The sequence below is a fragment of the Pinus tabuliformis genome, chromosome 3_1, assembly GCF_031772625.1.
Source record: "Pinus tabuliformis cultivar Carrire ecotype Pingquan chromosome 3_1, CPIR1, whole genome shotgun sequence".
Taxonomy (NCBI): Eukaryota; Viridiplantae; Streptophyta; class Pinopsida; order Pinales; family Pinaceae; genus Pinus; species Pinus tabuliformis.
Genome location: NC_142301.1, coordinates 139,631,639 through 139,643,246, shown reverse-complemented (window position 1 = coordinate 139,643,246; position 11,608 = coordinate 139,631,639). Strand labels below are relative to the sequence as shown.

The window sequence follows — 11,608 nt, the reverse complement described above, 5'->3', positions numbered from 1 at the left end:
AATTTGCTCAATTCCAGCACAATTTGTGGGATGATTAAATTCGACATTAACTCTTGTGTGTGCCCTCCTGGTCACGTGGCCACTCCACGTGACCTGGGGTTGGCCCCCGCGGTTTAGCTCCCTCGGTCTAATCGACCCTTGGTCTCGGCTTATGGTCGCATAGCATATTTAATTAAGGTTCGAGGACCGAGGCTAAGCCTTGGACCCTAGTCCCTCCCTTGGTCCTTGTGGGCACGGTGACCAAGGCTGGGGCTAGCCCTCGGCCCTCACCCCATATCCGCCCCCATTTAATATTCAAATAAGGTTTGGATGGGTCCTTTTAACAAGGCCCACCCTTAGCGCAATGACATATGCGAATAGTTGTTGGCATGCGGTCCATAACTCGAATCTTGTGAGGTGCAGTTTGGCCTCCCAACAAGTTTTTGGTGGCCCCCATGCTGCCATGTGGCAGCCTCCGATTGGGCCACGTGGCAGCCTGTGGTTGGCCACCAACGCACCAATGAAAATTGCCCAAATCAGTGCCAATGATATTTGGACAAGTGGCAAGACATGATTGGCCCGATAGAGCCCAGTCAACCATGACCAGTTAGCAGGCCCAATCAGCCTGCTACGTCAGCAGTAAGGACTGCTGACTGGGCTATCAAAATTTTTGCCAAATTCCCATGTTTTGGAAAATGAACATAACATGTTTCTGGGAGCATACAAAGTCTGTTTCGCGCGAAACGAGTTGTGTCAGATTCAGAACAACAAGAACTACATGATCATTAAGGTTCCACATTTATCCGAAAAAATTTGAATTTTGAGCTTCGGATCAGTTCCACCAACTAATGCCTATGCCCATGTCGCGGCTTACTTTGAGGTTGGCTTGATCTTCCATAGGCGTAGAGGTGGTTGTAGGGTAGTTATAATGAGCTGAGAGGTGAGCGTCAAGCTAGCTTATATTTGTAGCTCACATAGAGGTAGCTATTAAACTCTGGGATGGCTTATATTTGGATCTCACGCACAGGTATATTAAACAACAACTAGGAGGGGTTGGTCCTGGAGGGGTTAGGGGAAAATTTGTTGATTGATGATCCCTTCTCAATAATGAGAATAACGAAGAGAGAAAGGTGCTTGGTTATGGCAAGAGAGACAAGTGGTTAGATAGTGGGCCAAAGAGTCAAACAAGTGGTAAAATCATGGGCCCACAGGTTCAGACAAGTTGCAATTTATATTTAATTCAATTATCAATGGATGATTAAGAAATTTTGTATATGATGTTTCTACATGCAATGCATTACATGTGTCTTATGCAGGACATTTTTTAGAAAGTCGCACAACTCCACTTGTTATAACAAATATGTTCCCATCTTCTGAATTCTTGACTTTTCTTCACTTATTGCATTTGCATGAGCGCTGAGTTCTCAACTTGAAGTTTTTGACACGAGACATTAGCATCAATTTCACAGAGAATTTACTGTCACGGAGCTTCCATCTGTATTTCAAATTGACATCTTAAAGTGGTCTTTTAAATTTTGCAACTTGTTCTAAAGTTGAAAACATCAAACCCTGTCATGAGTGATATTAGTTTCCTAGCTAGTTGTTATGTAATGAGGTCCCATAAATTGTGATCTATGTTATTATTTTCCTTGCTTGATTTATCTTTTCAATTTTTAGTAGTTGTTGCAAAGATGTCCTATTGCTCGAGGTTGATTTTAATAATAAGATAATTGTTTTATTGCCAAAAGTGTCTTTATTCAGTGGTGAGGTTAAGATATCCACCAATGCTCTATTTTGTATCACTTAATGGAATCAAAGTAGAAGAGTCCTAACATTCATGGTGATTTGTGAGAAAAAAACATCAACTCTGATCCAATTAACAACATATAGAATTAAAAGCAGTAGATCAGCCACATGCATGGCTTTTGATTACTATATATAATAACCCTACAAGGTTTGTGCTTAAACCTCAATTCAAAAATTGTATTTTAGAGTATAACCACAATAGATAAAAACAAATATTTTCATTGTAAAAGTTTTATTTATTTACAATGTATTGGAGTCACAATGATAGGAACAATAAGTTTAAATTTGTCTCTTTTCCATATAATTGTCTTTTTAACTATTAGCAATGAGTGTCTCAAGTCTTCTTTAGTGCATGATTATGATTGTGCTGACTTTGTGGACATTTATAAGGGTTTGTATTGTTTGATAGATATTCTTTCTATTTGTGAGTTCTTGAAATCTAAGTTCAACCTTGGTCAAAGATTTTCATGGTATATTTTAATAATGAAATTATTGAGGTCATAATATTGACTATGACTGCTATTGTATCAATTTCTTTGTGTTATTGTATCAATTGCTTTGTTTTGTCAAATAATATGAATAATTTTTGTTTCTCTTATGGATGTTCAAAGTATGCTAGATCTTTCTCCAACTTTTTTTATTGGATTTTTAGAGGTAGTATGTTGCATTGTTTCATATGTAAAGAACGTGCAGTTTATAAGCTCAGTATTGCAACATGTTATATATTATATCTATGAACTTGGGTTGTGGTGTATCCTATGTAAGTCCTAATGCCATCTCTCTTCATGAATATTTATGTTGTGGGTTTGGATCAAATATCTCCCATTGCAATAAACAAGGTAATTATCTTGTTGCTTTCTTTCACAATATATTGTTGATCTAATTCATAGTATCGTGTTGCTTTCCTTCACAATGTATTATTGATCTAAAAATCATCATTTTTTTGTCTTATACATTATACGTCTATATAATTGGTTATATTGAATTAAATCTCAATTCATAAAGTGTGTTTGCTGCACGGAGAGGGCAACGAGAGACTTAACATTTATTTCCTTCATATCTTTTGCTAGCCCTGCAAGGGTGTCAAATGAGTTGGAGGAACAAAAAGCTTTATCATATTATAGTATATAGTCACTACTGTGAATTAAACTTAAACTTAAACTTTATATATATAAACACAATAGGGAAACCAATAAATACATAGAGATAGACAAAGATCATTCTCAAGCATTAGATAACAATAAGAGCAAAGCCATAGGCATACTAATGCATGCCTATCCCCATTTGGACCCATACGCAAGCCCCATTGCCACTTAAGCCAACTCAGATAGTTAAATACCCGTGTGAGAGGGACAAGCTTCTATTTTTCATTTGGGACATTCGCATGTGCCTTTTTCTTTGAGCGCATTCCCTACCATCCGCCCGACCCTTGAAGATTCATTTTTTTAGCCAGTGATTTCAAACGCTTGTGCATGCTATGTTTCAAACTTCCTTGCCTCTAAGTTGAAGTCCTGAACCTATTTGACTAAAACCCAAACCTATCTTTTTGATCCTTGATGGCTTCAACCATGCACTTGTCTATCTGCTAGTAAGGGTTCTGCTCTAGTTGTGTTGTTGTCCTGAGCAGGAACAACTGAAGTATAAGGAACTCTTGGAAATTCCAAAATGGGGAGGACAATGGTTCACACTAGGAGAAGCAATGCGTTGAGAGGGGTGAGCAGGATCCCTAAATTGGCACTGCCAAGCCTTCAACCTGCCATTGGTTTGTGAGGTTGAAACTTGGGGCTACGAAGCCATAGTTTCTATGTTGTTTAAAATTTGTTGGCTTATAGATTCTTCCTCACTACGTGGGTCCAAGATCCTAAAGGATTTCAAGAGTTTACTATGTTCAAGATGATCACATATAAAGAAATATTTTGATCCAAATCATGACAAAATACTTTGAATGCAAGTGTCCGATATTATCATAAAATGCTAAATTTTTACTTTAAACATTAGCAATATTGAATGATGTTCACATTAGCAAATGCAAGGGGAAACCCTCTTGGAGTTCCAAGAAATTGACAGATAAAATGGCAGGACAAGTTCATGCAAACATAATGAAAATGGCAGACAGGTTCACAAAGCTGGTTCTTTTCTTCCCAATTCAAATTACCATTACACTGCAAACTGGCATACAGGTTCATCCAAACATAATGAAAATTGGCTTCAGTACCTTGCTTTTGCTTCATACCAAGTGGTATCAAACTCTTGTCAAGTTGGCTTCTTGGTCATTACCTTTACACTGCAAAATGACAGACAGGTTCATGCAAACATAATGAAAATTAGCTTCAGTACCTTGCTTTTGCTTCATACCAACTGGTATCAAATTCCTGTCAAACCGACTTCATACCAAGTGGGCAAGGACTTGTTGCTTCGCAACTTCCCTTGTTACAAATAAGAATTCAAGGAAAGTTTTGCAGATAAATTCAAGGCAAAGTTTCATAATCCTGCCAGTAAAAAAATGTATGCAACAACTTGGATGGGAGGGTATATTAATTTAATTATGCCGTAATGCGTTCCCATTTGAAAAGAGCTCACTTAGTTGCATCCGTGTCATAATCTATGCCATTGGATCTTTTGTTAGACGATTAGGTTGTAATTACCGTTGATTTAAATTGAATGGTGCGGCGGTTGCGACTCGGTAGTTGGAGGGTGATGAACTGGTAACCGACTTCTTTATGAACCGTCAACCAACCTCAACATTTTATATCGACGAGGCGTTGTCTACGGAGCAGTTGTGGTTGATTGGGTTAAAGTTCTTGATTTCAAAACTGAGATATTAAGAGGCCACAACATGAATCTTGAATCTTGGTCTATTGGAGGATAAGCTTTTGAGGTTATAAAAAACTGTATGGGTTTTGAGGGATTTGTTTGTTTTTTATACAAACAGATTCGGCTTTGTTTTCTTATACAAATAGATTCGGCAACTGATTAACCTATGGAACTTTATTTGTAGAGCGTCATATGAGTTTCTGAAGCAGAACATTGATTTTTAAATGGATTGTAAGTTATTTCTCACCTTTAATTTTCTTGCTCACACGTCTTTCGTTTAGTGAAATGTGAATCATTGATTGAGCAGGAGGTGCAAGCTTTACAAAGCAGTAGGTGCAATCTTTCCAACCTATGCATTTGTCGAGTTCTCGGGCCATTTCGCTGCCTAAATTTTCCACTCGTAATGGATTCTACCACGCCCTTCCCCGCTAAGAATTTGAGCACTATCACCACCAAAGAGGCCAAGCACCATGTGGTGATGCTCCCCTTCATGGCTCAGGGCCATATTATTCCCTTCCTACAGCTTGCCAAGCTCCGTTTCTTGGAAGCCTCAGAGCACCTAGAACCCCATTTCGAGTGCCTCATTCGCCACATCACTCAAGAAGACGGCGGGCGCCTGCCGCTATGCATCATCAGCGACATGTTCTTGGGATGGACGTTGGACGTAGGGAACATGTTGGTAATACCAAGAATCCAGTTCTGCACTTCTGGGGCTTACGGCACCTCCGTCTATTACTCTATCTACACTCATCTACCTTACACGAAGACCGACGCCGAGGAGTTTCTTCTGCCCGATATGCCGCATGTTACAATGGATTGATCTCAGCTCCCTCTATATTTAAAAATGGCCATAGGATCTGATCCCTCGATCTTGTTCATGAATCACCAGATATCTCGCAACGTGCATAGTTGGGGGTCAATCTGTAATACGTTCGAAGAGCTTGAGCATAGCAGTCTCTGACACATGAGAAAATCCACTGGCAGGCCGGTTTGGGCGGTCGGACCGATCCTACCCTCTTCATTTCTCTCTTCCTCTACTTCAAATACAACTGTTGATTCAGAATTTCTACTGCGGGGCAAGCAGGCAGAGGCAGAATAGGAAAGGGCATCTTTGCTATGGCTCAATTCCGAGGCGCCCTCCTTTGTGCTCTATGTTTCCTTTGGAACCCAAAATTCGATATCGTCGTCACACATGAAGGAGTTGGCTTTGGGGCGATTGCACCAGATGTTGCAATGGAAATGTTGTAAGGCATAAATTCAAGAAATTCAAGAGCAACAGATGCTAACAAAACATCTAGAAATAAACCATCATTTGCCAAGACAACTTGAATCGAAGGAGGCAAACAATTTTTTGAATGAGTTCAAGAGAAACACATGCTAACTTAGGAATTTTCCCTCTATGCTCTGTTCAGGATCTTCCGTCGTCATGGTCTCATATGTTTATCTCACACTGACGCCAGACAAATAAATAATAGATTTTTCCTCCTACGATAACCAACTCACGTGAGGAAAAAAATTATGAAAAAAATGAATACTTACCCAAATGCCACATATGAAATGAATTGATTCTTGATGAATCAACATAATCTACTACAACGAATTTTCCCTTTGCTGCAACTTCTATCTCTTTAATTGTTTCCCCTGTCGCTTAAACAACCACGGATGTGTGCTCGGGCGTTTCTCATCCTGTTGCTCGAGGTTTTGAATAAAAAGGAAAGGCTTCTTTGCATCACTTAATTTTATTATTCTCCAGCAACAGGATGAGAATCATTTCAACTAAGTCACGTTAGGGAAAAAAATTATGAAAAAAATAAATACTTACACCAATGGCACTTGGTGAAATGAGTTTTTTCTATTGCTCGAGGTTCTGAATAAAAAGGAAAGGCTCTTGCATCACTTAATTTTATTATTGTCAATTTATTGAGTAATATATATTAAAAAATAAATGAATTTTTTTAATATAAGTATTTAATACTATAATTATAATTTTGTAATATAAATAATTTATATAGAATTTTATTTTATTTTTGTTATATAAAATAATTAAATATTTTGTTTATACATTTTATAAAATATTTTCTAAATATTTTTGGTCGCAAGATTCTTCTCTCAAGGAACTATCATTCATATTCTATCAAAATTAATCCTGATGATGGACCCCGTTGGGGTTTGAAACATCGACAAAATGAACATGATACTGTGGATAATCCGGATCATGCTACTCCAAAAAACTACCACAGAAGCTTAAAATCTAACATAACTTCCCTATACGGAGGGGATACATGGAATGAGATCTGTCTTCTCGAAATCTTAAGGATAAAAATTGAGAGGAGAACTGCCGACCTGCAATTATACTCTGGTCGCAAGATTCTTCTCTCAAGGAACTATCATTCATATTCTATCAAAATTAGTCCTGATGATGGACCCCCTTTGGGGTTTGAAACGTCGACAGAATGAACATGATACTGTGGATAATCCGGATCATGCTACTCCAAAAAACTACCACAGAAGCTTAAAATCTAACATAACTTCCCTATACAGAGGGGATACATGGAATGAGACATGTCTTCTCGAAATTTTAAGGATAAAAATTGAGAGGAGAACTATCGACCTGCAAATATAATTTTTTTTATCAAGATCTAGGTTTATTTATACTCTGGTCGCAAGATTCTTCTCTCAAGGAACTATCATTCATATTCTATCAAAAGTAGTCCTGATGATGGACCCCCTTTGGGGTTTGAAACGTCGACAGAATGAACATGATATTGTGGATAATCCGGATCATGCTACTCCAAAACACTACCACACAAGCTTAAAATCTAATATATAAAAACAATCTAAAAATTGTGATTGTTAATCTTTTTTGTTTAACAAATTTATTTAAGTTGCTAGTTTAGAGAAATAATAGTTGATTATATGTTAGGAAGAGTACTAACCTCTTCATGTTCTATGATCTTGGATTAAAAATCTCAAAAAGTTTATGAAAGGTAAAAATAGTTAATTTAGATGAAAATGGCCTGTCAAAAATAATGAGGTCTAGAAACATTTGTGTGCTTGAAAGAATGGTAGTCTAGTAAGGGATTGTGATAAGGTATTCGGTAAAAGCAAGGACAATTATGATCCACAAAGAGACTTACAAGAAAAATCATAGAATAATTAAAAAAATTGTTTTGGTAGTCTAGCAAGCGATTGTGATAAGGTATTTGGTAAAAGGAAAGACAATTATGATCCACAAAGGAAATGTACACTTACAATAAAAGACATAGAATATATTCTCTAGATTTTCTAGAGCTTGAATGCTCATTCAAAAAACTGTTTGCCTATTTCATTCAACTTGTCTAGGAAAATGATGATGCACTTCTAGATGTTCTCTTAGCATCTGTTGCTATTGAATTTATGTTATGTTTTGTTAGCATATGTTGCTCTTGAACTCATTCAAAAAATTGTTTGCCTCCTTCGATTCAAGTTGTCTAGGCAAATGATGATGCACTTCTAAATGTTTTGTTAGAATCTGTTGCTCTTGAATTTCTTGAATTTATGCCTTACAGCGTTTCCACTACAACATCTGATGCAATTGCTAGTTTAAATGTCTCTCATGGGAATACCGAATAATTAGAAGAAATGAAGTTAAAATGAAGAATTCCTATTTCTATATCCTCCTCAATTAATATCGAATTCAAATTCGAGTTGTTTACACTGAAATTCCAAAGGATTTCACTAATAAGCATAATTAATTAAATGAATAAAAGATAACACTCACCCCTTGTAACCAGTGCCGCACCCACAATTCCCTCCACAGCACGACATTTTTCCAGAGCAGAAAGAGTTGAACTCTCACCAAAGAAAGATCGAAGAACTAAACACAACACAGAGAAACCCAAAAGCCCTCACAGAAGCAAATCCCAACAAAGATGAGATGAACAAATAAAAAACCCTGGTGGAGTATTTATCGAAGAGTCGCGCGATTGTTTGTGCTTCACCTGCTGTTGTTCACTGAGATCAGATACTCTTATTATTCAACCTAGACAAGAGGAAAAACTTTCGCTGGCACATCTTAAATATGAATGTATAATGTTTTTAAATAATGAGATTCAAAATATCTAATTTAGAGTCCATGGCTCTTCAAATCTTAAATAAAATTAAATTAAAGTTCAATGAAGCTGTTTTGGGCATTACGAAGCGTTGGCGCCTTTGTTCAAAGTTGAGGATGAATTCCTCAATCCTCATCGATTTGATTGCAGCCATTGATGAAATCTCATCGACGGTTCTCAAGGAACAGGTCGAGGTGAAACGGATCGAGATCTCTGAGCCGTTGATGAGAGGCATTGGGATTGAAGCAGCGAGATGTGAGTGACACAGTCTCTAGATATATATTCTCCTCTCGCATTTCTACCCAGCATCGCTATTCTTCATTCTATCATTTCGGTTGAAAGCAGCAGTAGGTAGCGAGAAAGATGTCTGGGCGTGGAAAGGGAGGAAAGGGTTTGGGGAAGGGAGGTGCGAAGAGGCACAGGAAAGTTCTCAGGGATAACATTCAGGGCATTACAAAGCCTGCCATCAGGCGTCTTGCCAGGAGAGGAGGCGTAAAGCGCATCAGCGGTCTCATCTATGAAGAGACCAGAGGCGTCTTGAAGATCTTCTTGGAGAATGTGATCAGGGATGCGGTGACATACACAGAGCACGCAAGAAGAAAGACTGTGACAGCCATGGATGTTGTGTACTCCTTAAAAAGACAGGGCCGAACTCTTTACGGCTTTGGGGGCTGAGAAGTCTCATTCTGACCATTGGTCATTCTTAATTCACTGTCATTTATGGTGTCTCTAGACACCACCTTCGTATCCACGGGAAATTTTGAGCCTGTCAAGTGCCGAATGCATTTTTTTAGTTGAAGCTCGTACGAATTTATTCAATGTGTTGAGAGAGGAGTTGTCTATGTCATTACTGAATTGCCCTATTATTTATTTCCTTGACCGTAATTTGGTGAAGAAAAGAAGTTCATTCAATTTGATTGCTATATTGTTCAGATGGTGCATTGTGATAACCTGGACCAAATCTAGATTGTGTAATTATGATAAATCTGGATCAATTCAAAAATCAATATCCAGGGTAAGAGGGCAGTTTTTAATTTTGGGATTATTTCTAATTTTAATTTTTCAAGTTATGCCAAGATGCTGCCGAAAATGGGGTGTAGTTAGTGATTGCCTTACTGTGTTAACTTTGGTATTTTCTATGGATTAGCCAAACTGCCTCTATTTCTATCTGTTTTGTCAATAATTTTGTTGGAGTTTTTTAGATGTAAATTACAACTAGATAATCCAATTCATTGCAATTCTTACAATCTGAATCAATTCAGAGGGGCGATTAAGCTGTTTGCGGTTGCAGTTTTAAAAACGTGAAAATACACTTTGATATATATGAGATTTTTAAAATTGAAAGGAGAAGGGTGAGAAAATACTTGGGTTATTGATATTGATATCTAGAGGAAGTGGGTAGAATATATATCTATGATTGTGTGGGGGCTTTGTTTCAATATGATATTTGACCAAAATTGTGGCTTTGGTGGAGTGTCATTTATTAATGAAATTGTGGTTTTGGTGGAGAATGTCATTTGTTAATGAAATTGTGTCTTTATAGGGAATGTGTTAAATTTGGTAACTAGAGTCAAACTCCACTTTACTTGGCATCTCATATGATGGAGTTGATATTTTTATTGGATTTTTTTTTTTTTTTTTCAAGAGGTGTAGCATTGGTTTAAAGATCATTTCATTTTGACTAGTATCTATTTTATTTGGACATTTATTATTTCACCCACTTTTTTTTTTCTTTTTTCATTTGATTGGGTGGTATGAATTTCAAGACAATGTTTTTCTCTTCAACATGTGTGAGGGTTGATTGTGTTTTTTGTTTTTTTGCATTGACCAAGTCTTAGCAAGTTTGACTAGTGTTGATTGAGTAGTATTTGACTTTGTTTGACTAGGTTTTTCTTGGGAGAATTTTTGTTTGGACAAATTGCATTCTTTGACACAAATTTTGAGGATTTATGGGTAGGATGACTAGTGTTGGTTGTAAGCCTTTTGATTGTAGAGTTGACTTTGTGTTGACCAAGTTTGATCAATTTTTTTAGGACTATTTTGGGCTAATTTGGATTGTTTTTGGAGGTTGAATTGATTAGGTTTGATTAAGTTCATTTGGAAGAGTAATTATGTTAATTTGACCATTGTTGAATTTTTGGTTGGGGCATCTTGTTGACCACAGTTTGATTGGATTGATTTGATTGTGTTTGGGCAAGTAAATTTTGTATATTGTATTTTTTCTTTGTTGGACTTTTGAAGAATAATAAGAAGATTTGATCAAAGGTTTTTTTTTTTTTTTTTGTATTTGTTAAATATTGTGTCTTTGTCTTGGTTTGTTTTCTGTTTATTATTTATGTTTTATCTACATTTACTATCATGTTAATATGATTGATAATATAGAAATTGATATTGAGTTAATAAGAAAAATTGAAGTGAAAATCCATTTATTGAGCTTTATGAGCCTACATTTTATTATGGTTGACTTTGACAATTTGTTCATAAGATAAATAAATTCATAATTCCATTTTTTCTTGTCAAAATGAAATGATCTTTATATCAAAATTTATTTCTTCGAAAGAGAAATTCAATGCAATAATTATCTCCATCATATGAGTTGTCTTAAGGTGGAAATTGGTCTTAGTTGCCAATTTTAACTCTCTCTTTCAATTAGGGAGAATTATCCTTGCCAATCCATCATCATGCCAACTTGTGATTTTAAACCATTTTTTTCATCACTGCTTTGTGTTGTTGAACCATGAAGTAATAATGAAGAAGTGATTGAGAATGGTGTATTATATCACTCTCCATTAACTAAAGTGAGTGCTTGATTCCAGATCAAGTTGTTGAACACCATGCATCCTAGTCATAGGGAGCATGGCAGTACACGATGCATCTATCTATAGTGCTATGGTCATTGACTAACTTTTCCCAACTCA

The 11,608-nt window shown here is 36.6% G+C and overlaps 1 protein-coding gene across 1 annotated transcript; it reads left to right on the top strand.

The window, feature by feature from the left end:
- The first annotated feature begins 8,964 nt into the window (after positions 1–8,964).
- On the top strand, positions 8,965–9,724 carry LOC149186166 (histone H4-like). The gene has a single exon (XM_089412565.1). The coding sequence runs from the start codon at positions 9,054–9,056 to the stop codon at positions 9,363–9,365; it is 312 nt and encodes a 103-aa protein (XP_089268691.1). The 5' UTR covers positions 8,965–9,053; the 3' UTR covers positions 9,366–9,724.
- Positions 9,725–11,608: the final 1,884 nt, after the last annotated feature.